This window comes from Chlorocebus sabaeus, chromosome 12 (assembly GCF_047675955.1).
Source record: "Chlorocebus sabaeus isolate Y175 chromosome 12, mChlSab1.0.hap1, whole genome shotgun sequence".
Classification (NCBI taxonomy): domain Eukaryota; kingdom Metazoa; phylum Chordata; class Mammalia; order Primates; family Cercopithecidae; genus Chlorocebus; species Chlorocebus sabaeus.
The window spans coordinates 112,061,841-112,087,598 of record NC_132915.1 but is presented as its reverse complement, the minus strand read 5'-3'; the positions used below and the strand labels follow the sequence as shown (position 1 = coordinate 112,087,598).

General features: G+C 61.3%; 1 protein-coding gene across 1 annotated transcript in view; it reads right to left on the bottom strand.

Moving 5' to 3' along the window:
* Positions 1–8,946: 8,946 nt before the first annotated feature.
* KCNT1 (potassium sodium-activated channel subfamily T member 1) overlaps positions 8,947–25,758 on the bottom strand; it is a 92,276-nt gene continuing 75,464 nt past the window's right edge. Inside the window, exons 21-31 of the mRNA XM_073022092.1 lie at positions 25,207–25,379; positions 23,871–23,942; positions 23,542–23,676; positions 22,700–22,811; positions 18,268–18,369; positions 17,813–17,896; positions 17,542–17,670; positions 16,845–16,865; positions 15,648–15,972; positions 10,208–10,292; positions 8,947–10,062 (exon numbers count right to left, since the gene is read on the bottom strand). Of these exons, the coding sequence (XP_072878193.1) occupies positions 9,942–10,062; positions 10,208–10,292; positions 15,648–15,972; positions 16,845–16,865; positions 17,542–17,670; positions 17,813–17,896; positions 18,268–18,369; positions 22,700–22,811; positions 23,542–23,676; positions 23,871–23,942; positions 25,207–25,379 (1,359 nt within the window). The 3' untranslated portion in view covers positions 8,947–9,941. The remainder of the gene's footprint in view (positions 10,063–10,207; positions 10,293–15,647; positions 15,973–16,844; positions 16,866–17,541; positions 17,671–17,812; positions 17,897–18,267; positions 18,370–22,699; positions 22,812–23,541; positions 23,677–23,870; positions 23,943–25,206; positions 25,380–25,758) is intronic.

Here is a 25,758-nt window from a genome sequence, read left to right as displayed (position 1 = left end):
GACAGAGCAAGACCGGGCGCACGGAAGAGAGCACAGAGCTGCAGACTGCTGGTTTTCCAGATAGAGGGAGGGGCTGTGAGCCATTTAGAAGCTGGAAAGGCTTCTAGATTCTCTGGAGAGTCTCCAGAAAGCTGGAAGCTCTGCTGATAACCTGGATCTCAACTCAGCTATTTGTTGGACTCCTGGTCTACAGAGCTGTTAAGTTTGTGGTGTTTGAAGTCAACTACGTTTGTTACAGGAGCAACAGGAAGCGAATCAGTCTACTCGTCTGTCTGTGCGACACACAGGCAGGGTCCGGATTCCTGTCGCTTGATAATGAGACTCGCTCTCCGGTAAACCAGCTGCTTCCACTAGGAGTGTTTTGGATATTCTTGGCCCTTGGCATGTCAGGTTCTACCTCCAGCCTCCCCTCCCCTACCCTGAGTAATCAAAAGATTTGGTTTGGGATTGCCTTGAAGTTAGAGAGATTTGACATCTTTATCGTACTGGGTCCTGGATCCGTGAACTTGGTGCGGCTTCATTATTTAACTCTTGAAGCTTGATAGTTTTTCCCGTAGAGGTCTAATAGTTTTTTTGCTTTTTTGTTTGTTTGTTTGTTTTCGAGACGGAGTCTGGCTCTGTCGCCCAGGCTGGGGTGCAGTGGCGCGATCTCGGCTCACTGCAAGCTCCGTCCCCCGGGTTCACACCATTCTCCTGCCTCAGCCTCCCGAGTAGCTGGGATTACAGGCGCCCGCCACCACGCCCGGCTAATTTTTTGTATTTTTAGTAGAGACGGGGTTTCACCGTGTTAGCCAGGATGGTCTCAATCTCCTGACCTCGTGATTCACCCGCCTTGGCCTCCCAAGTGTTGGGATTACAGGCATGAGCCACCACGCCCGGCCTAATTTCTTCTTCTTATAAGGACATCAGTCAGATTGGATTAGGGTCCACTCCGGTGGCCTCTTTTTAACTTAATTATCTCTTTAAAGACCCTGTCTCCAAAGACAATCACATTCTGACATCCTCAGGGAATGGACGTCCACCTGTCGGTTTGGGGGACACCGTTCAGCCCATAACGGACGTCACCAGGGATAGGACGTCCACCTGTGGTTTTGAGGGACACCGTTGAGGTCGCGTGTAGGCAGCACGTCCCCTGCTTGGAGAGCCACGTTGCCAAAGGTAGGTGGACCTCGCGGGATTTCTATTTTTTATTATGAAATATTCGACCTGTAATCCCAGCACTTTGAGAGACTGAGGTGGGAGGATTGCCTGAGCCCAGGAATTGGAGACCAGTCTGGGCAACATGGCGAAACCCCATCTGTACCAAAAATACAAAAATGAGCCGGGCTTGGTGGCGCTTAACCTGTTGTCCCAGCTACTCGGGAGGCTGAGGTAAAAGGATCTTTCAAGCCTCACAGGTTGAGGCTGTAGGGAGCTGTGACTCCACCACTGCACTTCCGTCTGGGCGACAGAGCTAAACCCAGTCTCAAAAAGATAAAAAGTGAAATATTTGAAAGCCATCCAAGGAATAGAGTTGCCTATGTTAGTCACGAAGCAAAATAATGAAGTGGGTGCCGGCGACTCTTGTCAGTCATTTTAATAATTTTATAATGTGATTTCTAGAGATGGAAGGAGTCACAAAGGCCAGTGCCCTTGCCTCACTTCCCCAGGACTTGGGGCATCACGTCCCTGGGTCCGCAGCACGTGGCAAGTCTGCGTTTCTCCTGGTCATCCCTAAGTGTGTACTGGAAGCACCCGTGGAGTGAGTTGCTGTGGGCTGGATGTGCGGCGCTGAGCACACAGCCTGGTGTGTCTGAGCTTTGCAGGCTGGTGGAGGAAGGTCAGGCAGGTGGATTGGGCTTTTCCACACCCAAAGAATTGACCAGGGTTGGTTGGGAGGTGATGAAGAAGTCTTCGCAGAAGCCAAGAAGTGTGCGATGCTGAGGAGCTCAGGCTCCTGAGGGGCTCCTGGCAGGGTGACAGCGGAGGGCCCACTGGGTCACGGCAGGTGGTGAGCGTGAACTGAATGTCGGTTCCCTCTGCAGCTAGACACCGGCCCAGTGACAGATCTGTCCATGCCTTGTTTGCTCATCTGTATGGTGGGGATTGCAAAACAGGTTTGCTGTGTGTTGATTACCAACTAGTCTGATTGTGGTGAGACAGAACACCGCCCCTCCAACACACACAGAAGCTGCATGAACAGGCGTATGACTCATAGACAGGCAGCAAAGGGCAACAGAAGCTTCAGACTCATCACAAGCCTGTCCCCCAGGCCCAGGAAAACTGCCTGAGGAGGACGGAGTCTCCTCTGCATGTGCCCCACTTACACTGCAGCTGAACGGCCCCCAAAAGCAGCCGCCCTGGGTTTTATGCCCCAGGGCGGCGACGTTATTCACTGGGCTAAAGCCTGCAAGGATGTCCTGCTTCCAGGGGGACTGTCCAGCCAGCCCCTCCCATCTGAGGATGTGGCACTCCCAGCACAGGCTGCAGTCGTTCCTGAGAACTACGAGCGGGAAATGGAGAACTGAGCTGACCCGAGGTCCCCGGGGCCATGTCCTGGGGTGATGACCATTCAGGGGCCTCCTGTGTGAACCTTAGGAGAACTGAGCTGCCAGGACCGGGCAGAGTGAGTCCCCTGCGAGTGCTCAGAGGGATAAAGGTCGTGGGGGAAGTGAGGGGATGGGACAGTAGGACTGCGTGGTAAAGTGAGGCTTTGCTACTGACATGGGCAGGAAGGGAGAGCCGTCGATGGACTAAGCAGCAAGTGGAAGCTGAGCGGGTGGCTGGAAGTGACTGGGCATTCTCCCTGAGGGCCCAGCTTCTGTGTGGGTACCGCCTGTCTGTGACTTCTCATCCTTTGCCTCCATTGCTGCAGGACACAAGGAGGTCAGAGGAGCTGGTCTGGGCAGGTGTTTGGTTGTGGAAGGATGCAGGAATGGGAGGTCCCAGGACTGATGGTCAGGGCAGTGGGTGTGCCTTCTGGGCTAAGTGACCCGTGAGTCCTAATGCAAGCACCATCCGTGGAAGTCTGGGCCGGTTGGGTGACCAAGTGGCAACATGATGGTGGACTGAGCAGGACCACGGCAGCTGCTACCCAAGGGAGGTGGCCGTAGGCAGGTGGCTTGGGAATCATGGCCAGTGCCTGCTGCTCACTGTTCTGTTATTAGAGTGGTGGCCTTCTCAGGCTGGGAGATGGTGGTGGGGGATGGAGGACTAGACTGTAAGGAATAATCAGGGCCACACTGTCAAGGACCCTGGCCACAAGCTGCCATCTGGCCTTTGGAACTTTGTATTTTGAGCAGAATGACCATACACTCACCCACTCCTCCGCTCACTTATCTGTTCATTCACTTGTCCTTCTGCTCATTCATTCATTCATTCACTCATTCACTCACTCATTTACTCATTCATTCATTCACTCATTCACTCATTCACTCATTCATTCATTCACTCGTTCTGGAATAGGGCTGGGTGTGCTCTTGGGTGTGATGCAGGGTTGGAGACAGGGGTCCCAGCCAGAGGTGGCTTGCATTAATTCACGGCATTTGGGGGGTGTTGAAGTTCATGGATAGTACAGAGATGTGACCCTGAGGCTGCAGCACTATGGAGGGGTGGCGGAGAGAGGAGGTGCGGCTCACGACTTAAGGATGGAAGTTAGAGGCGAGGCACTGGAGCGTGCGGACCCCAGGGGGGCAGGAGGAGGCAGGAGGGTGTCCTTAGGGAGGAGGAGGCACAGCCTCAGAAGAGGTTGAGACTGGGCAGGGCTTGTCCACCACCCAGCAGGGCCCAAGCAGGGTGGGTGGAGGGCAGTGGGAGGTGGGGACAATGCATGCTGCCCGGGCAGGTGGTACTGGAGACTGCGGCGCAGAGCTGGTGTTTTGGTGTGTGGAGGTGCCACCGTGGGCTGCTTCCTGCAAACCTGTCCTGCCTGCAGCACGCAGTGCTCTGCACGGCCGGTCTTGGCTGCAGCAAAGAATCGAGGGACGGGGCAGGGCCTGCCCTGGACAGCTCCTGTGGGGATGGAGATCGGAGCATGGCCAGGGTCAGGCTGTTCCCAGGGCCTTCCGGGGGTGGCCATGTGTGACGCATGCCTGAAAGAAAGCCTGGTCCCAAGCAGCCATCAGTGTCTTTCATGAACATCCTGGGTGCCAGGCGCTGTGGCCAAGGTCCCCAGGCCCACCCCAGGAGGAACTCACAGCCACTCTCAGAGTTTAGGACTGTATTGTCATGCACCCGAGGATTTTAGACGGTGGCAGGGTAGATGAAGGTCAGCTCTCATTACAGAGAACAGACAGAGGGCCCAAGGCACAGGAAGGGGTGCGTTTCCCGGCTGGGGCAATGCCGGGGAGGGCAGGGGCACCCCCTAGTGCCTGTGTGAGAGACAGCGGGTGGCCTCAGGGTGTGGGTGGGGGACACTGAGGAGGACATGGGGTCTCAAGGGTGTGACAGACGGATCGGCTTGGACACGGGGAGCGGAGGTGCCCCCAGGACAGCCACCTGGAGTGTGGAGCGGGCTGATGAGTTTCCAGACTTGAGTGGGGCTGGACTTCTGGAGGAGCTGGTAGACGGGCCAGCACCGGCAAACCTCAGTAGTCTGGGGCCGCGTGAGGACCATCGGGGGCCAAGACAGACTCTGCAGAGGGCGGGTGGGGTGAGTGTCCAGTGGAGGTCACGTGAGGTGAGAACCAGCAGCACCCTTCGGGTTCAGTGACCAGGAGTCAGCCTGACTCAGGGTGCGTTTTGGGGGGTGCTGGGAGTGGGGTGAGGAAGAGAGGACGGCACGTGGGGAAGGCTGGAGAAGCTCAGCTACTCAGAGGGGAAGAGAAAGAGAGCGTGAGCTCACGTGTGGAGGTGGTGCCAGAGGGCGGGCTGAGGGCAGCGGCCCAGGAACAGCTGGATGGGAGCTGGCATCCTGGGAGAGTGCAGAGCTCCGCGGTTGGGGCTGAGGCTTGGCGGTGCTCAGCAGACAGGAGGCCAAGCCGCTGTCAGTCCCCCAGGGATCTGGGCTCCTCAGAGGTCAGGAGGGCTCCTGGCTGCTGTCCTCTGGAGCGGGCTGGGAGTCACAGCAGTAGACAGAGTGTGTGAGTTGGGGGCTCCGTGGGACTGCCCCTGGTGCCCTGTGGCCCCCCTGCAGCTTGCTTTCAGGAATGCCAGGGCAAGTGGAGCAGTGAGGTGCTCTGGGCAGGTGGAGGGGCTGGGCCGGCTGCTCTCTGAGCATCCTCTGTCCTCGGTCCTGCCTGACTCCTCTGCTCACGGAGAAGCCCTTGCTCTGCAGTGGCCGTGCCTCAGTGCTCCTCACAGGTCCTCTGGACCTTCCACGCAGGCAAGGTGGGGGCCTCTGGAGCCTGGCCCTCACACACAACCATCCAGGCAGCTGTGGGGCAGAGACGGCAGCTTTCTGGGACCTGGGGGCAGTGCAGGGGCTGATCATGGTAGGCAATGCCTGGATACCTGGCAGGCGGCATGGCCAGGAAGGGGCCGTGCCTCAGTTTTCCCACCGAATGAGGTACATGCGCCCTCAGGCAACTGCATCACCCACCTGTCACCTGGCACCTTCCAGCAGGTACCTGCCTGGAGGAGCTCTTCCTGGCTTCCAACCAGCTGTGCCACCTGCCGTGGGTGCCTGTGGCAGCCTGCGCACCTGACCAGGTTGGACCTCTCCAACAGAGAGCATCTGTTTGCTGAGCGGGACACCTTCCTGTCCCCAGGGGCCCTCCAGGAGCTGGGGCTGTGGGGAGCTGGCTGGCCACACTGCCTGCTGTAAAACCACGGGCCACCGAGGGGTCTCTTTAAAGCCCTCCATCCTGGACATACATCCAGGCCTGAGGTGTGTGCGGGAGGTGGAGGAGGGCTGACGTGCTGGCCATGTGACTCTCCATAACTTGGGGACTTAACAAATCCACTATCAGTCTCCATCTTTTTTTTTTTTTTTTTTTTTTTGAGACGAAGTCTTGCTCTGTCGCCCAGGCTGGAGCGCGGTGGCACGATCTCGGCTCACTGCAGCCTCCTCCTCCTGGGTTCAAGTGATTCTTGTGCCTCAGCCTCCCGAGTAGCTGGGATTACAGGCGCCCACCACCACGCCCGGCTAATTTTTGTATTTTTAGTAGAGTTGGGTTTCACCATGTTGGCCAGGCTGGTCTCAAACTCCTGACCTCAGGTGATCCGCCTGCCTCGGCCTCCCAAAGTGCTGGGATTACAGGTGTGAGCCACCGTGCCTGGTCAGTCTCTTTTAATTGGTGTATTTAGACCAACGCATTGCCATGTAATGTGATGACTGGTTTCGTGGGATTGACATCTGCCACATTCATAACTGTTTTTCTATTTGTTGCCCTTGGTCTTAGTTTCTATCTCCCTTTGTTTTCTGCTTTCTCTGGTTTCAGTTAAGCATTTTATATGATTCCATAGTCTTTTCTTTTGTAGCATATCAATTACACTTTCAGATAGAGAAAAAAACAAAAATAAGTATATATATTTTAGTGGTTGCTGTAGAGTTTGCAGCTAATCCAAATCCACCTGTAAGTTACACTGTGTTGCTTCTCAGGTCACATGGTAACTTGTAACTGACAACCCCCGCTTCCTGTCGCCTGTCCCTTTTCATGTTGCTTTTAATTTCACTCACCCGTAAGCGTTAGTCACCCAATACACTGTTAGTATTCTGATTTTGAGCAAACAGTTTTCTTTTCTTTTTCTTTTTCTTTTTTTGTTTGAGACAGGGTCTCACTCTGCCGCCCAGGCTGGAGTGCAGTGGTGCAGTCTCAGCTCACTGCAGCCTCAGCCTCCCCGGCTCAGGTGATCCTCCTTCCTCAGCCTCCTCGGTACCTAGGGCTATACGCACATGCCACCATGTCTAGCTAATTTTTTTGTGTGTGTGTGTGTGTGTTTTTTGATAGAATCAGGGCTTTGTCATGTTGCCCACGCTGATCTTAAACTCCTGGGCTCAAGCAGTCCACCTGCCTTGGCCTCCCAAAGTGCTGGGATTACAGGCATGAGACACCGCGCCCGGCCCAAACAGGTTTCTGTTAGATGGATGAGGAATAAGGAAAATAAAAACAAACAAACTAAAAAAGGAATAAGGAAAATAGCAGGTTTCTCACTAATTTTGTGTGTTTCAAATAATTCTACCGTAGAGCATTAAAACAAATTCTTTTAGCTCATTCTAGGCAGTGATGACTTAGGGAATTCAGTTCCTCAACCTTTGCTCAGATCCTGCTTCACTTGCTGTAGGCTTTGCAGGGGGACCTTTGATGGGTCAGCCGGACTTGAGGCTGGGAGAAGTGATGGTGGACGAGGACGGCTGGGGGAGCAGGGACCCACCTTCCTGATGTCTGACTGTGCCAGCCGGGGCTGATGGTGAGTGGGCTCGGGACAAGCAGAGAGGTACCCCAGGTACTCCCTAAACCGGGAGATGAAGAACATGGAGGCCAAGGAGAGCACAGAAGGTTCCAGATGCTTCAGGCAGCTTTTATTGGGCTGGCTGCTGGCATCTCACAGTCATGGACCTGCCTGGTTCCAGCCCCTGGCTCCCAGCCTTGCCCACGGGAGGATTCACAGGCCGCTGGGCGCTGGGTGCCACCTGTGTCCACAGCTGCCCGCATGAGCTCCAGGCAGAGCAGGGGGCCTAGGCCCTGGCATCCTCTGCGGTTAGTGAAGGAGCAGGGACTGCCCACCTCCTCCTCGGATGTCCAGGGCTGGACCTGAAGTGGCCTCGCTACTGGAGATTATGAACATGCTGCCACTTGTTGCTGACGTGCGGGAGGGAACGGACCACTGATGTTCTCCGAGGCCCAAAGTGCCCACCCAGCCCCGCCTGGGCAGCAAGCCCCCAGCCCTCTTTGGGGGACTCCACTCACCCGTGGAGAGAGGCTCAAAGGCTAAGAGGCCTCCCGGCCTCCCGGTGGTGGAGTGGCCACAAGGGACTCCAGGAACACCGTCCACATCGCAGGTCAATCCTCAGCAAGTCATGTGACTCCCCCATGGTGCCTCCTAGACGCCAGCTCTTCCTAGTGTAGGGTTCCAGGGGCTACAGCTTCCCCCGCCACCACTGGAGCTGTGGCCCTCCCATCCCAGCCGCCAGGCCAGCTTTTCTGTCCCTTCTCCTCCCTGCAGGGGCTGTGCAGCCGCTGTTGCCTGGGGGCCAGGGTGTGGATGACACGGCCTGCCTGCTGCAGGGTGACTGACTGCAGGGCAGGGCGTGCCCGCTGGTTGGATCCCGGGAACCTGATAGACCCCAGCCCTGCTGGGACAGGCTCTGGCCACTCTAGCCCAACATCAACTGCTGCCACTCCATCAAGGTCCCGGGACTTTCTGGAGTCCTGAATCCATGCAGCCTCTTCCTGACCACCCACATCTGGCTCTGTCCCCCACCGAGGGCTAGTGGGCCCCTTCTGAGCAGGAGGGTTCCAGGCAGGCCAGGAGTAAGGGACTAGCTAGTCGTGTGGCCAGGGCCGGCCCCTCTAGCAGCTGTGTCATTTGCCCTGACACTGGGGAGGGGCTGCACCTCAGCCTTTTGGTCCTTCCCCTTCAGCCTCTTGGGGTACCCTGAAATGATGTGGTGAGGTACACACACATCCCTGCCTGGGGCAGCCCTGACCCCCAGTGTAGGGGGTCCCTAGCAGCTGCTGACCTCAGATGAGTTCTGTGCCACTGTGGGCAGAGCCTGGGGTCTCTGTACCTACCCCAGGGACACACCTGGCTGCAGGGGTGAGGGTGATGGGCAGCTCACCAGAGAGCCCTCCTGGACTCTGGGACCCCCATCACCAGATGGGTTTCCCGGCTACCAGGATTCAGTCACCAGTAGCCAAATACAATTTGGTTCCCAAGTTTTGGAAGGACTGTCCTGGTCTGGCTGGGGAATGGGAGCTTGCCTGTGGGGTTGGGGTGGGGACCCCAGCAGGTGTTTCTAACCCTTAAAATGGGGTGGCTGGGAGGGGTGAGAGCCTTGGAACCACGAGCAGGGCAACTTGTAACTTCATGCCTCCAGAATGCATCCGTTTAATAGAAGGTTCCAGCACTGACCGTACCAACCAGTAAGGAACCAGCAGCAAAGGACGCAGGGCGGCGCTCCCGCTGTCAGCCGCCGCCCGGGATCTCGCCTTGCTAAGAAGGTCCTCTCCCCCCACATGGCCCAGCCCCGAGGCTGAGTTGTGCTTCACAAGTCAGGGGTTTAGAAAACGAGGCTTTGCTTTAAAAGGTAAGTGTAAAACGGGCTGTGGAAATGCACCATCTTCCACCCAAACGCCGCCCAGATGCCGTGGCCGGGAAAGTTCAGTGTGAAGTAGAGGAAATGGCGTCTTCTGCTTCTGCTCGTGACCTTCAGAAAGGTCCTTGGCAACAGGGCCCTCTGGGGCACCTGGGGATGCACCCCTCACACACGCCCGGCTTCCCCGGGCCCTTTGCTGCTTCTGACTTCCAGAAGGGGCTCAGGACAGCAAAGAGCAGAGGGTGCCCCTCACCGGCCCCACAGAGTGCAGCACGGCAGCCCCGGCCCCCAGGCCTTGGCTGGAAGGAAGTGAGGCCGCTTGGCCATGAAAGCTCAGGCTGGCTCTGAGTTGGGTGTGGCCCACGCAGGATTCCTGGGTTCTGGGTTCTCTTCCCCTCCCCATGCACCCCAGCCAGCCCCACCCTCCAGCACAGCCTGGGCTCGGCCCTGCGGGGCGTCTGGTCCCCGCGTTGCCCTCCCAGCCAGCCCTGGTCACGAGTTACGGTACATCTGTGTAAAGAGACGTGGACTGCATCGGTCTGTAAAAATAGGTTAAAAAACTCTCCTCACTAGCCTGCAGGTACCCGAGGGTGAGCTGGCCCTCCCCCCGCACGAGGAGCTCCTTCCCAGGAGTCCCAGGAGCCATGGTGAGCAGAGTATGGCATCCCCAGGGTCACGCTAGTGCCACTGTGTCCTCACACACTCCTCCACGTCCTTCCTGAGGACCCTGGGCTTGGTGGCCCGAGCTCCGTGCAGGGCTGGCTCAGAGCTGCGTCTCGTCGCGAGTCTCGGGGTTGCAGGATGATAGCTTGTGGCTGCAGCTGCTCTTCCGGCTCTGGGAGCTGCTGGCCACGTGAGCCAGGGGGTCGGAGCGGATGAGATAGCTGCGGGAGGGCAGAGGGGACCCTGGAGTGGACGTACGCCGGGCAGCCCCTGCCCAGCAGCCCCACAGCGGTGCCTGTGGCCTCGTCTCCCCAGTGCCCACCTGGTGCTCAGGGGGTCTCCATACAGCCCGCAGGTGCTACTCACACAATGTCGCTGGGCTCCAGCCTCGTGTCGGGCGGAGGGTTGATGAGGACATAGGAGAGGGTGTTCTGGTGGTCGTTCATCTCGTCTGCAAAGGAAACAGCCGGGCAGACGTCACCCCCAGCCCTCCCCCTCCCAGCTCCGCAGGGGCCCGGAGGTGTGGGGGCTGCAGGATGAGCTGCATCTTTCCGGCCTCCTGACCATTCTGCTCCAGCACCTCATCCTGGTGAGCCCAGCCAGGGCCCATCCCCACATTGGGCAGGGGGCAGCCAGGAGGGCAGCCGAGAGCCAGCTCCAACCTGCACACCCCTCCGGTGCCAGGTGGCATCACAGCAAAGGGGTGGGCCTGAGCAGAGGCACCAAGCACACCTGTACACACCAGCACACACCTACGTCTACCAATAGACATGTCTATTCACCTCACATGCATGCACGCCTTCATCTACACCTACACACACCTGTGCACACACGCACACAGAATTACGCACCCCAACCCCATACACACATAACATCTGCACACACCTGTGCACACACGCACACAGAATTATCCCAACCCCCATACACACATAACACCTGCGCACACCTGTGCACACACGCACACAGAATTATCCCAACCCCCCCAACACATAACACCTGCACACACCTGTGCACACAGCACACGCCTACACACCTGCAGATTCACCTGTGTCCCACACACATTTGTGTCTATCTGCACAGATCTTCACAGCCACCCGTACCTATGCTATCCACAGACCCCCGCACACTCACTCGTATACACACCTGCACGCCATCCTCCACATTCACACACACCCACCTCGGCCTCCAGAGGCTGCTCAGCCCCGTCCCTCCCACAGGGCCCTGCAGCTGCTGCTGTCCCTGGGCCTCGGCAGGCCACTCCCACTCGCTGTGCTCAGCCCTTTGCTTCAGACTTAAGTCCCAAGTGGCATCAGCCCAGAACAGCCCCCAGCTCATCCCTCTGAGAACACGGCCCTGCCCCTCATGGGAGACAGCCTGGCGTCTGGCTCATGGCGTGGGAGTGGGGACGTGTCCCATAGGGTGAAAACAGTCCTGGAGAAACACTGCCTGTCATCTCACAGTCTCCGTGGGGCCAAGCAGAGGGAGGGAGAGCCCACCATCCCAGCAGTGGCCCTGGGTTCACTGGCCGGGAGGGAAGGGCCTGTAGCCTCAGTTTATCCATCTGATGGTGTCTAAGGGAACCTCCTGGATTCCTGTTCCAGGACTCCAAGGACAGAGAACAAAGGTGACCCAGGACAGGGGAACCCCAGGGAGCCTCCACCCTGGCTGCCACCATTCCCTTCTCTCTGCCCGTCCTCTCCCCTTGGAACAGCCCTGCCATGGCCCCTAAGGAAAGTCAGGGAGGCTGCTGGCCAGCCAGGTGGGGGCCACGCTGGTCCTTCTACAGTGGGGGCTTCAGAGGTCCCACAGTGTGAGCACAGCTGCTGCCAGGGAGGTGGGGGCACAGGCTAGGACTTGGGGGGTGACCTGGACAGCTCTGCCTCGGGCCTTTCGCACACGGCGGCAGGTCACTTGGTGCCAGCTCCTGTGTCCATGCCTGCGGGATGGGACGGCCTGACACCTGCCCCTCACAGCTGTTTTGCTCTCTTTCCAAAACCCATGGCAGGATCTTCCCCAGGCCTTTGGTACAGGCCCAGGGGCCTCACATTGAGGCTGTGCAGGGAGGCACACACTCCCTGCCCTTGTGCCAACACACATTTCTGGGGTGGCCACATGGCAGGTGGTGCAGGGAGCAGTGGTGTGGGCGGCTCCAGTAAGGACTTGCCCCCGCTGCCTGACTGGCTTTGTGATGAGCACCCAGTGGGACACCAAGAACAAGAGGCCACCAGCTCGTTTCACTCTGGCAGGCACAGACTGGCCCCCAGGCCTCAGCTTTTCCCCCTGGGGTGCCTGGACCATATGCTTCTGAAGCGAGCAGAGCACGTAGCTGGGCTGAGCCAGGCTGGGCTGGGTGGTGGGTGGGGACGCTGGGCCCCAGCTGCAGTGCCAGGGGCTGGGTTGTGGTCAGTCACGTGGCACTGGTCCTGGCTGCCCAGGATGGGCACAGAGGACCAGCTTTGCGTGTCCACTGTTTGGTGAAGGCTGGCAGCAGGTGTGCCTGGGGGCCTGGCTTTGGCCCTTCTGGTGAATGTCCTGGGGCAGGGCCACCTCACCCCTGGTCCCCAGGGCTACCTGACTCCTCCACCCAGACCCTCCAACCTTCACTCCAGGCCTCAGTGGTAGCTCTGCCCCTCACCCGCTTCCTGACCCTGCAGGCCCCAGAACTTCCAGATCCCTGGCCCTTGGCATCCACGGTCACTCCTGCCTGAATCCCCCACGCTGGGCCAGAGCTGCCGCCACCCGAGCCTCAGTTTCCTCCTCTATAAACTGGGGGTAACTAGTGCCTACCCCCAGGGCAGCCGTGAGGAGGCGTGAAGACGGGGTCTGTGTATCGGGGCTGAGGTGGCTCCTCCTGCTGTGTGTGTGGGGGGTGGGGGCTGCACGCTGGAGGGGCCCCAGGATGCTGCCCACCCTCCCTGCAAAGAGAGTGACTCTTCCTGTTCTGCGTCCCGGCCTAGGGTCTGCTTGAATCCAAACAGGGGGGTGTAGCCCCCGAACCCCAAAGCCGTGGCACCTTCACTGTCCCAGGCATGTAGGCCGAGCCCAGGAGATGCCTGCCACGAGAGTCCTGTGAGCCCTCGACCCCCAAGCCTGCCGTGGCCGCGCCTGCCCTGGAGCCGCAGCAGGAGCCGCAGGAAGCCGTGGCGGGTGAGGGCAGAGGGAAACGCAGGCGTCCCACTCATGAAGGCTCATGAAGGCCACTAGCTGCGGGTCCAAGTGCCACAGTGCCCGGCAGAGCGAGGGTCTTCCATGAGCGCCATCGTAGGGAAGAGCACGGAACCGGGAGAGGCCGACGGTTTACTTCCGTGGCCGCTCCAGGCCTGGCCCTGCCTCCGGCTGCAAGGCCATCCTGGCAAACACATCCCTCCCGAGCTAACACCTGCCTGGGCTCAGGAGGCCCTTCAAGCTCCTGGGTTACCCTGTAGGGAGGGGTGGCAGCGGGGACAGGCTCTGAGCTCCCCTGAGGCTGCCAGGACCCCGGGGAGCGCCCTGGCCGGGACTCTGCTCTGAGCACGGACGGGGCGCAGCATGTTCTTGGAGGAAACGGGGTGCTGGGCGGCTGAGCACCCAGAACAGAATGGGGTGTGGAGCGGCTCTGCCCCAGCTGAGCAGGAAGAATCCCCTCGTAGAGCCCCAGCTGGGGGATGAAGGTTACTATCCACCTCGCCTGGGCAGCCACAAAGCCTGCCCACTCCTAGCGGCTTGGACTCCCCACCCCTGCGTCCAGCCCAGGCTTCACCGAGCTCCTCCCGGGGCCCTGGCTTGGGACCATGTGGGTGCTTCCTGAGAGCAGAGGGGCTTAGGGTCCTCAGACCGCTTGTGGGGCCAGCCACAGGGAGGGGCTGGCTGTAGGCCAGGGTGGCCTACCGGTCCCATCAGGGCTCATCGTAAACAGCAAAGCAGGAGAAGCACCAGAGTGAGCCTGAGAGCTGGGCAGTTGCCACTCTGCCTGGTGGCCAACAGCACCTTGACCAGCACAAGCCCCGGACCTCAGCCTCAGGCCCGTCCTCAACGCCCAGCCAGGGGACACACTGTCAACATGCGAGGCTTTGCCCAACAAGGCTGCCTGGGCTGACACCTGGGACGTGCTCTCACAGCTCCCGTCCACCTGCCTGGCCGGGATGGGGCACGGCAAGGCTGCCGGCGGCAAAGGGTTGGTAAGCCCTGTGGTGCAGCGGTCGGCACCCGCCAGAGCAGAATTACCTTGCAAATATCCCAGGTTTACCCGATTCATGACATCACTGGCTGTTAAATTTGCTACGTCCTCTACAGAACACACAGAAAGAGGCACAGACAGAAAGAGAGAGAGAGTGTGTGTCAGCAAGCGAGGTGCGGGCGGCCGGCACAGCGGGCGGGTGCGGGGGCAGCTGCACGGGAGGCCGGCCACCCCAGGACCTGCAGCCAGCGCCAGCCACCGGAAGCGAGTCGGTCACCAGAAACGCAGTTGCTCCTCCCTTGCCAAGCTCTGGGGGCAGGCAGCGGTCGCAGAGGCAGGCACCAGCTCTGGGGGTGGCCGGACCGGGCTGGATCATCCTCTGCCAATGGTCAAAGGGGGGCTACGAACGCGAAGGCCGGGCACCCCTCTCAGCCCTGGGAGCCCCATCTGAAAGGGCATGAAGCCCCTCCCGGGACAGGGACACTGGGGGGACGGAGGGAAGCTTCAAGGCAGGGACAGGGGGGCGTCCTCCACAGCGCCCACGGGGCTGGGGGCTGGGAAAGGTCTTCATGGGCCACCTGTTCCCCAAACCCTGGTCTCTGAGTCTCCTTCGGGCCCACAGGCCGGCCCAGCCCAGTGACCTGTGAGCAGCTCCTGGGCCAGCCCTGAGCTCCTGACTCTGCTCAGGGGACTCAAGACCTCGACCCAGGTGACGGACGCAGGAAGCAGGGTTGGGAGACCGGGCACCCCGAAGGGACAGAGGCAGCCCTGAGCATCAGGCACGTCCCCGAGATGGAACAAAGGGAGGGTGGAGCCTTGACATGGCCCAGTGCCGGGGAGCTGGGGCCCGTGGCCTCATCAATGGAGGTAGCATCTCTAGAGGGAGGGAGGGAGGGAGGGGATGAGTTTCTCTCCTTGCCAGGCAGGGCATGTAGGGCCCCCAAGCCCAAGCACACTTCCCACCACAAGGCGCAGAGAGACGGGGTTGTGCGGATCTGTTGCTGAAGACGGACACCGGGCTCCCTGGACCGCAGGAGGGGCTGTGCCGTGGGAGTGGCAGTAGGCACATGGTGGACAGAGCTGTGTCCTGGTATGGGCTGTTCCCCCAGTCATCCCCCCAAAGACAAGGTCCCCCCTACTCTGGCTGCTGGGAGGGCTGGGGCTCCGGGAGGGGGTCCCCAACACAGTCTTGTCCTCTGCGAGAACTTGGGCCCTGGGTATCCACTGTCCAGCAGGACTAGCTGCAGCCTGCTGGCCCATTGCTAACTGACGCCCTTGACTCGGAGCGCCCAGCCTGGCCCTCTCCACCCCACAGCTGCCTCCCCTGGCCGAAGGGTTCAGCCAGCTCCTGTCTCTAATTTGGCAGAGAGGGAAACTGAGATCTCAGGGCAGTGGGAGAGAATGCCTCCATATGGGGCTCAGCACCAGGGATGCTGTGGCCTCCCAGCACCAGGGTGGGCCACGGCCACTCCCCTCCTCCACCCTCCTCTGCTGGGCCATGGTGGTGGTGCCCACAGCTGACCCCACAGTAGGGGCAGGCAGCGTGTGGCCAGAAAGGCTGACAGGATGGCCCAGGCCCCGGGATGCCGTGGCCGACTGTTCCTGGCCCAGTCTGTCCGTCCTGCCCCCACCCACGCCGGGCGCCCTTACCGTAGCCGGTGGTGGGCAGGCCCAGGTGTTTCATGCGGTTCTTCACCAGCTCGGAGAGCTCCTGGCGCTCAGAGCGCCGGTACAGACTGAGGCGCTGCTGGCTGATCCACTCCGCGGCCGCCGCCCGGCCTGCCTGCTTGGGTCCCTTGCGGCTCAGCCTCCGGGCCCACTGCAGACTCTTACGCCGCAGCAGCCGGTGCTCCGCGGGGTCACTGCCGCCCGTGTGGCGGCCGTGGGAGCTGCCTCCAGTGCCGGCGCGCGAGCCCCAGGGCCCCCTCGCTTCCCGTGTGTCCTCACAGTCCTCCATGTTCACCGAGATCTGGGACTGGGTAGGGCGGGGAGAGGTGAGGCTGCCGGGAGGGGCAGGGGCTTAGGAGGAGGTGTGGGCTCTGGGGCTTGGGGCCTTCGTGGGAGCGGCTCGGGGGTGTCAGGGAAGAGGATGAGGACAGACCCCAGAGTGCATGTGCCTCTCTCCTCTGGAAAGAAAATGCCTGGTCCGAGGTTTCCTCCTGAGCTCACACTGCCGGGCCACCCGCCCTGCCCGGGCCTGGTCAAGGGATTCGCCAGGCTACTGAGGGCAGCTCCCTTCACCTCTCCGGGCCCTTCTTTCTGTGGGTCCAGCTGGGGACCCATCTGGACCCCAGGACATCCTGGCCTTGCCCTGGGGGGTCACCCCCTCTGTGTGTCAACTTCTCCATCTGCAGATGGCCCTGGTCCTTCTTGCAAACACGCCCTTCAGAGGCCCCGAACCGGGAGAATGTGAGGTGCCAGGGCCTGTGGGGTGTGGGGTGCTGGGAAGAGGTGGGCCCCTCCCCGACCTGGGCGGCACCTTCAGAAAGGCCTGGGAGGCTGGGGGCTGGATGGTCAGGCCAGAGGGGCATGGGGGCTGCCTGCCTTGGTGGGGCCTGGGGGAGCCAGGGCTGGGCCTGGGAGGGGCGGGGGTGCAACTGGTGTCCAAACTCACAGGCTACTCCCCCAGGCCTCAGTTTCCCCACCAGTGCAGGAGGGAGTGACTGTCAAGAGCCTTCTCTGAGCCATGCTGGGGCCAACACATCCACGGGACCCACTCCCGCCTCGGCTTCCCCAGGGCCCTGTGGGTGGGTAGGTGGGTGGGTGGGGCCTGGCAGGCTTCTCCACGTGAGGCTGCGATGCTCTGGTGTTCGGCAGAGGCTGTGTGGGCGCAGAGCGGGTACTTACCTGGGCTCTGAGGTCGTGCGGCTGCAAAGGAAATAGGCACAGTCTGGGACCTGTGGGCGTGCCCCTGCCCCCCCCGCCGCCTCAGCCGGGGGTCTGCATGGAACACGCTTAGGGCTGGCAGGCACGGTGCCCACCGCTGTGTGGGCTGCAGCACAGGGGCTGCCCATCTTCTTCCTCAAGCCTCCCCTGAGCCTCTCTGCCCCCAGTGGGGGTCATGGCTGCTCCAGCCGGAAGCACTGCATGTGGGCACACAGACCAGACGAAAAGAGCTGCCGGCAGTGGCAAAGCTGATCTAGTTCCCAACACTGAAGGTGGGGATGGCGTGGGTCGCACAGCACAGGGGCTGCCACGGTCCCAGCCCCCGGAAGGTGGGGATGGCGTGGGTCGCACAGCACAGGGGCTGCCACGGTCCCAGCCCCCGGAAGGTGGGGATGGCGTGGGTCGCACAGCACAGGGGCTGCCACGGTCCCAGCCCCCGGAAGGTGGGGATGGCGTGGGTCGCACAGGACAGGGGCTGCCACGGTCCCAGCCCCCGGAAGGTGGGGATGGCGTGGGTCGCACAGGACAGGGGCTGCCACGGTCCCAGCCCCCGGAAGGTGGGGATGGCGTGGGTCGCACAGGACAGGGGCTGCCACGGTCCCAGCCCCCGGAAGGTGGGGATGGCGTGGGTCGCACAGGACAAGGGCTGCCCCAGGACCTCTGAGGTGGAGAAGACGTGACTCTCTGTCCGGTAGATGCCGATGGGGATCTCGGCGCTGGAGGAGCAGAGCTTCTGGAAGAGGCGGCCGTACGTGCGGATCCACAGGTCGCCCTCAGTGATTTTCATCTGCAGGGCAGGAGCCCTGAGTTGGCCGGGGCAGATGGTGGCACCCAGAGCCTCCCGGCCACCGTGAATCGGGGGCGGGTGCCCATCCACCCACTCGGGACAGCCCGGCACACCCCAGCCCGGCCCGGCCGGGGGCACTTACGGCACAGAGGTACCCCGAGCCCGGCGTGGTGTCCAGGCCCAGCAGTAGCCGGGTGATGGTGATCATGTAGTCCTTCACGAAGGACTGGCCAGGGAGGGAGGGGGCCACAGCGAGGCACATGAGCATGGGCGTAGGACACAGGTCCACATCCCCCCGGCCACAGGCTCGCCCCCCTCATGCACACATACAACCACCAGGTACCCAAGCACCACATGACCCACAGGCAGAGTTCTGGAACGCCTTTTCTAAGAAAATGCACTTGCCGGGCACCCATAGGTCAAAAAGGGCCCAGAAATCCCCGGGGCAAGGACAGGGCCCACAGGTCTCCTTGGAATCCAGGGAAGGTCATTCAGAGGGAGGCCTATCCCTCCGAGTGGGGACCAGGCTGCAGAGCTGAGGGCGTGACCGGGGGTCTCACCTAGGTGCCACCCTCCTGCTGCCGCTTCCCAGCTGACCTGGTAGAGTAGCGTGTCCAACATGCTGATGCTGAAGACGCGGCCGGCGGCAAAGGGCAGGCGGAACATGAAGGCCAGGTTGGAGCCGTTCTCTCGCTCCCTCTGTGGGAAAGGAGGGGCCTCAGGTGGGCTGGTGCTGAGGTCCCCTTCAGTGGCACGGCAGCCACGGAGGCGAGGGCACTGTGTGTGCACATGTGCATGGTGTATGTGTACACAGTGTGTGTCTGCATGTGTGCACACACCAGCAGGCCTGAACCAGGTGTATCTTCCCAGACACAGTCAGGGCAAGAGCCCGGGAGCAGTGATGTGGGGCTCTGATGAGAAGGCAGACTCCCAGCGGCTGCCATAGGCACTGCGTTCGGTCAGGTGCCCTGCTCTTGCCATCCCGAAATTCCAGATCATCCTGATAATCCTCTGCTGCCCTGGTGTTTTTTAAGTGGTGTCGGAGGGCACGTGGGGCCTGGGCTGAGGAGGAGCAAGCATCGGGCTGCCTGCTGTCCTTGGCCTCCTGTCCCGGTGCTCCAGGCTCACAATGGACCCGCTGTGTGAGTTTCCTGGGGCTCCCGTAACAAATGACTGCAAACTTAGCAGCTAAAACGGCACCTGTCTCCTCTCTCCCGGTTCTGGATTTAGGAGTTTGAAGTGTCTCTGGCTGGATCCAGGCCCGGGCAGGGCCCTGCTCCCTCTGGATGCCTGGAGGGCTCCTTCTCTCGCCTTTTCCAGCTCCTGGAGGCCACCTGCCTTGGCTCGTGGCTCCCTCTTCTGAGCTGGCTGTGCAGCTGCTTCCCACCGGACAGGGACCTCCGGCCTCTCCCTAGAAGGACTCTGACGGCATGAACCTGCCAGATGCTCCAGGGGAATCTCCCATCTTGAGGCCCATGACTTAATCCCATTTGCAGAGGCCCTTTTGCCACGTGAGGTGGTACATCCACGGGTTCCGGACTCGGCCGTGGCCATCTCTCGGGCCATTCTTCAGCGGAAAGCCCCAGCCCTGGAGCTCGGCCTCCAAGCAAGTGTGCACAGGCAGGCGTGTGCGCCCACGGAGGCCACACTTCCCCCTGGAACCGGAACTCGATTCACAGATAAAAGAAATGACAGCGACAGGACAATCAGGTAGAAGCCCCTTTTCCTCCAGTCCTCCCTTACTCAGTGGCCGGCGGGAAGGCTGGGGCGTGAGAAACAGCGGAATTAGTTTCGTGCGGCGTTCCCACTGTTGGAGCAAGAACCAGGTGCGATGAGCTGTAACGGGTGTGTGAGTTTGCAATCACGGTGATTTGCATCCAGAATTCCAGCTGTACTTCATGGAGATGAATGTGAAATTCCTGAACAACTTGCAATTTTAATTTTCCTTTACTCAGAACAACGCTAAACAGGAAATAAGAACCACGACAGGGCCAGAGAGAGACGTGGAAGGAAGGAAAAAGCTGGATGTTTCAGGACCTTCCAGAGATTTCCTCCTGCTTTCTGGACGAGGAACCTACTTCTTTGTGCTGCTGAAGGCCCGGCAGGTGGCGGCCCTGGAGGGACAGGAGGGCTTCAGCAGGGGCTGAGCGGGTCCCGTTCACAAGTGACAGCGAAGACAGGAGCACACAGGGGTGGATGAGCCCTTCCTGAGAACGAGATCCCCGGTCAGAGGGAGCAGGGCAGGCACTGTGCAGCCCCGGGACGGGCAGAGCCAGCCTGAAGGAAGGCTCCTGGTGAGGAGAGATCACACAAGCTGACCATGTGAAAGCAATGAAGTAGCAGAGGAGTCCTGGGCGCTGGAGACCGGGGGAGGTGGACGACAGGGGAGGTGGGCTGCAGGAGAGGCTCCTCTCACACTGGGGCTCTGAGAACCTTCCGGAGCCAGCCCTCAAGAGGGGGATGCATGTCAGCCCGCTGGCAGCATCCTTAATAATAGTTTTATTCTTTTGCTTTGTTTTTTGAGACAGGGTCTCACTCTGTCGCCCAGCCTGGAGTGCAGTGGCACAATCTCGGCTCACTGCAACCTCTGCCTCATGGGTTCAAGCAATTCTCCTGCTCCAGCCTCCCAAGTAGCTGGGATTACAGGCGTGCGCCACCACGCCCGGCTACTTTTCATGTCTTTAGTAGAGACAGGGTTTCTCCATGTTGGCCAACCTGGTCTTGAACTCCTGACCTCAGGTGATCCACCCATCTCAGCCTCCCAAAGTGCTGGGATTACAGGCTTGAGCCACCGCGCCCAGCCTAATGTCTTTTAAATAAGGGTCTGAAGCTGCCACAGGTGTCCCTCTTGGAAGCAGGTCACCATATGCTGGCCTGTCAGAGAGACCCACGGGGAAGCTGGCGCCAAGGCCACCCAGGCTGGAGAAGACACGGCCCCTGGTTCCTTCTACAGGATCCTTGCATGCCAGGGAGGCAGATCCCAGCCTCTCCAGAGGGCGATGGGTCGGTGGTCCACGGTGCCCTCTCTTCCCTTGGACCCACGTCTCTGTGTATGCCTGGCCCTGCCCAGGGCCCAGGGTGTCTGTCCCACGTGGACCCCAGCACCATGTCAGCCCAGAGGAACTCATGGCTGCTTCCAGGGGCTTTGCTGACATCCTGACTTCTCCTTGGAGGACTTCTCCCTGACTTCTGCTTGGTCCCTGTCACACAACTGCCGCAGAACCACATGACTGGAGCTGGAGGCGCAGGACTGTTCACTGCCCTGAGGTGGGGAGCTGGCCGCACCCGCCCTGGCAGCACAGGGCCCCGGTGGTGGTGAAGCTGGGGAAGGAGCTGGGGCTCCACAGTGGGCAGAGGGGGGGTGATTGGCAATGGTTGCCTGGTGGGAAGGCAGGTAGGAGCGTGTTGGCCACGTGCTTGCTGACCCAACCTTCAAGCCATCTTGTGGGACAGAGAGGTGCCAGGCTGAGGCCAGAGGAGCCGCGCCAGGATGATTACCTGGGCCCCGCTGCATGGCAGCCCCCTGGTCCACACTGGGTCAGACTCGGTCTTCCAGATCTGGAGAGTCCTCCCAGCCCTGGGGAGCGGCCTGGCCCCCTGAACACAGAATCCTGCAAACTTCTTCCCCTTGCACGGTTTGAGCTGCAGAGCGCACCCCTCTGCCGGCTGAGCTGGGGACTGGGGCCAGGAGCTCCCGACACCGGGCAGGGCAGGCTCTAGGGTGGGCTTGGGTGGCGGGCAGGGCAGACAGAGCCCTCTCCTGTGGTGAGACCAGCTGCCCGAGCGTCCCCCTATGCCTCAGGCTGGCATCTCCGAGGCAGGTGCCCCTATTGACCTGGTGGCTGACCAGCCCGGCCTCCTCGCGTCTCTCTGGGGCAGAACCGACTCCAGGATCCCTATGGGCTCTTGGTCTGTGGCTGGCCGGAACACACTTTCACTCTCCATCAGGTTCAGGTGGGACAAAGCCGTGTCCATGTCGCAGGCAGTGCCCGTGTGTGTCCTCTGCCTGGTGTCAGTGGTCAGGCCTGGCCTGGCTCAGTAGTTCCTCCACGGTGTCACACTCCTCCAGCGACGCAGGCCCCAGCAGCTTGCAGATGAGGACATCAGCCCAGACCGATGAGCTCGAGGTTTGTGTGGATCAGACACGATGTCACACTCCTCCAGCAACGCAAGCCCCAGCAGCTCGCGGATGAGGACATCAGCCCAGACCGGTGAGTTCGGGGTTTGTGTGGATCAGACAGCATTGCTGCTCCTGACCAAGGTGCCCACTCCCTGGTCTCAGCCTAGGGCTGCCCGGGCGCCGGCCCCCGTGTGGACAAGGTGGTGCTGCCCCAGCCTCAGCAGGTGGGGAATGGGGTGGGGCTGGGGTCAGCCACACATCAAGGCAACAGCAACAGCGCCGGTGCCCCTGCGTTCTACACCTGAGCCTGGGTGGTGCTCGTCATGGAGCTCCCGGGGCAGAAAGCCTGTTCCGGCCCAGCCACTTGCTACACTGTGCGATCCAGGGCAGGCTCCTTCCCTCTCAGACCCTCGGTCCCTTGTCAATACAAGGAGGCAATGGTCACAGTGAACCTGTTTCAAGGTCGGGCATAGCGGCCGGGGCAGCGGAGGAGTCTGGAAGGGCACAGCCGTGTGTGTTACTTGTACTAAGCGCTACCAGCCCAACTATGTGGAACCACCAATCTGAGGGCTCCCTACGGGGGTTCTGACCAACTGACCATCCCAGAACAGATGGCCTTGGCCTCTAGACACGGCCAGGCCCGGTCCCTGCTCAGGGAGACGGAGGGCTGCTACGGGCCACATTCCCAGTGCCCCACACAAGGTCAGGGAAACGCCCTGCCTCCACCTCCTGGCTCCACCATGAAGAGCCCCCTGTCCACGCTGGGCCCCCACCCCTTCTCCTGAGCTCCCCAGCAGGAGGGGGCAGGAGCCCCGCCTCCCATGGCACTGGCCCCCTTTCCCCGAGCCCCTTTCTCCCACTCTTTCTGGGCTCCTGGGGTGGCAGCTGGCATGGGGCAGGGCTGCTCACCTTTTCTAGTTTGGAAAGAGCCAGAGAGTAGCTGTCCTTGGCGCGGAACTGCATGAAGCGCATGTTGGAAGGGTGGGTGAGCTCCGTTGTGATGCTGAGGCTGGGGAAGAGCCTGGGGGAGGCGGAGGCGGCTCAGGGTGGGGCCACAGTGGCTGTGGGGGTCTCAGGGTGGGGCCATTGTGGCTGTGGGGGTCTCAGGGCGGGGCCATTGTGGCTGTGGGAGGTCTTGGGGGGGGCCATTGTGGCTGTGGGGGTCTCAGGGTGGGGCCATTGTGGCTGTGGGAGGTCTCAGGGTGGGGGCCCATGATCGTGTGGCTGTGGGCGGGGTCTCAGGGCAGGGCCCATGGTCTTGGCTATGGGGGTCTCAGGGTGGGGTCCCATGGTCATGGCTCTGGGGGTCTCAGGGTGGCAACCTGTGGTCGTGGCTGTGGGGGTCTCAGGGCGGGGCCACGGTGGCTGTGGGAGGTCTCAGGGTGGGGGCCCATGATCGTGTGGCTGTGGGTGGGGGTCTCAGGGCAGGGCCCATGGTCTTGGCTGTGGGGGTCTCAGGGTGGGGGCTCGTGGTCGTGGCTGTGGGGGTCTTGGGGCGGGGGCCCGTGGTCATGGCTTTGGGGGTCTCGGGGCAGGGGCGCGTGGTCATGGTTGTGGGGGTCTCGGGGCGGGGGCCCGTGGTCATGGCTGTGGGGGTCTCCGGGCGGGGGCCTGTGGTCGTGGCTGCGGGGGTCTCAGGGTGGGGGTCTTGGGGCAGGGGCCCGTGGTCGTGGTTGTGGGGGTCTCGGGGCGGGGGCCTGTGGTCGTGGCTGTGGGGTGGTTTGGAGCCGAGCCCCGGACGCTGGGCGCACCGGAACATGGTCTGCACGTTGACGATGGTCTTGGCGTCCGCCATGTAGTCCTCCTCAGCGCTCATGGTGCTCTCCTTGTCCACCACCACCAGGTTGTCCGCATAGATGATTCCGCACTGCAGCAGGCTGTCCAGGCTGGTGGCGGGACCGGGAGCCCGTAGCTGAGGATGCGGCCCACTCCCCACCCACGGGCCCCTGGGATTTGGTCAGAAGGCAGGAGGACCTCAGCCCCCCACCCCACCTGCAGTCGGGGCCAACCCAGACTTTGGAAGAGGGGAGGGGAGGGGTGGGTGTGGAGCCCCCTCGAGCCACAGCCAGCCACGCCTTACTTGTCCACGGAGCCCTCCATGTAGTAGACCATGGGGAAGCAGCAGATAGCTTCCAGGAAGTGGTGGTCGGGCCTGTGGGGACAGCAGTCCTGGAAGGTTCCACCCAGCTCCAAGGCCCGCCCTCCCCAGGCCCGGGGGGCCCTACCCTCCATGTGCAGAGCTGGGTCAGGCAGGGGTTCCCCAGAACCGCAGTGTATGGGACCTGGGGGGTGCTTTAAGGCCAGTAGGCCATTCTTTATTTTATTCAAGGGGAAACCAAGGCCCGCGAGGGTGGGACTTGCTGAGGTCACACAGCCAAGATGACCCTGGGCTCAGCTGTCAGGGTCCCGGGGTCCCCTAGGCAAAGAGGTACAAAAAGGGGTCCCCTAGGCAAAAAGGTGCCTGGGAGGAAGATCCTGGGGCTCAGAGTGAGTGGAGCAGGAGGCTAATAGGACAGAAGGAGTGACAAGGGAGGAGGGGGAAAGGGAGAGAGATGACCGGAGTGGGAGGAGCTGGGAACCACAGGAGCTGAGAGCAGGGAGGAGCTGGGAGACAGAGGAAATGGGAGTGGAGAGGAGCTGGTGCAAGGAGGAGCTGGGAGCTAGAGGAGCTGGAAATGGGGAAGAGCTGGGAGTGGGGAAGAGCTGGGAGTGGGGAGGAACTGGGAGTGGGGAGGAGTTGGGAACTGGGGGAGTAGGAAGCAAGGAGGAGCTGGGAGCGGGGTGGAGCTGGGAACTGGGGGAGCTGGGAGCAGGGAGGAGCTGGGAGCCAGAGGAGCTGGGAGTGAGGAGGAGCTGGGAGCCAGAGGAGCTGGGAGTGAGGAGGAGCTGGGAGCTGGAGGAGCTGGGAGTGGGGAGGAGCTGGGAGTGGGGAGGAGCTGAGAGCCAGAGGAGCTGGGAGTGAGGAAGAGCTGGGAGTGGAGAGGAGCTGGGAGTGGGGAGGAGCTGGGAGTGGGGAGGAGCTGGGAGCCAGAGGAGCTGGGAGTGGGGAGGAGCTGGGAGCCAGAGGAGCTGGGAGTGAGGAGGAGCTGGGAGCCAGAGGAGCTGGGAGTGAGGAAGAGCTGGGAGCTAGAGGAGCTGGGAGTGGGGAGGAGCTGGGAGTGGGGAGGAACTGGGAGTCAGAGGAGCTGGGAGCAGGAGTAGGAGTGGGGAGGAGCTGGGAGTGGGGAGGAGCTGGGAGCAGGAGGAGCTGGGAGCAGGGAGGAGAGCCCCCCTTTTTGGGAAAGCTGAGAGGACCAGGCCAGAGGCCCCATGTTCCCGTGCCCTCTGCAAAGGTGAAGGGTGGGCCCAGTCGGGGAGGCTGCTGGCTGCAGGTCTGAGGGCCCGGGTGGGGGGGGGCAGAGGCCCAGGAGCCTCACTTGTTGTCCAGCAGCAGCACAATGGGGTTTAACTCCTTGCGGGATCTGTAGTAGGCCCGCAGCGGCACGATGAAGTTGTACAGCCCGTTGCCGGCCGTCTCTGCCGAGACGATGATCAGCTTGTTCTTGAACCCGTAGGCCTTGGCGTCTTCATAGCTGTTGTGCTTGCAGCCCTGGCGGCAGGTGCTGGAATCAGGGCTGGCTCCTGCTGGCCACGGGAACCCTCCCAGACCCCTCACCAAACAACCCCCCTGAACACCCAGCCATCAGCCTCTCGGCCCACGGCCCTTTCATGGCCTACATGCGCCTGGTGGGAGCTACAGGCACCACCAGATGCTACAGCTGTGCCCACAGGTGGCACAGAGCAGAGTCATGTCAGGGGTGGAAAGGGCGGTGTCCATGTGAACATGTGGTTTTGGCACGTGGCTGGAGATCCAGGCATGGGCACAGATACGTGTCGTGTGTGCGCACACACTTTTTCTTGTTTTGTCCACCACGAGGCTCAGGGCGGGGACGCCAGCAGCCGTGAGCACACTACATGCTCAGATCTTG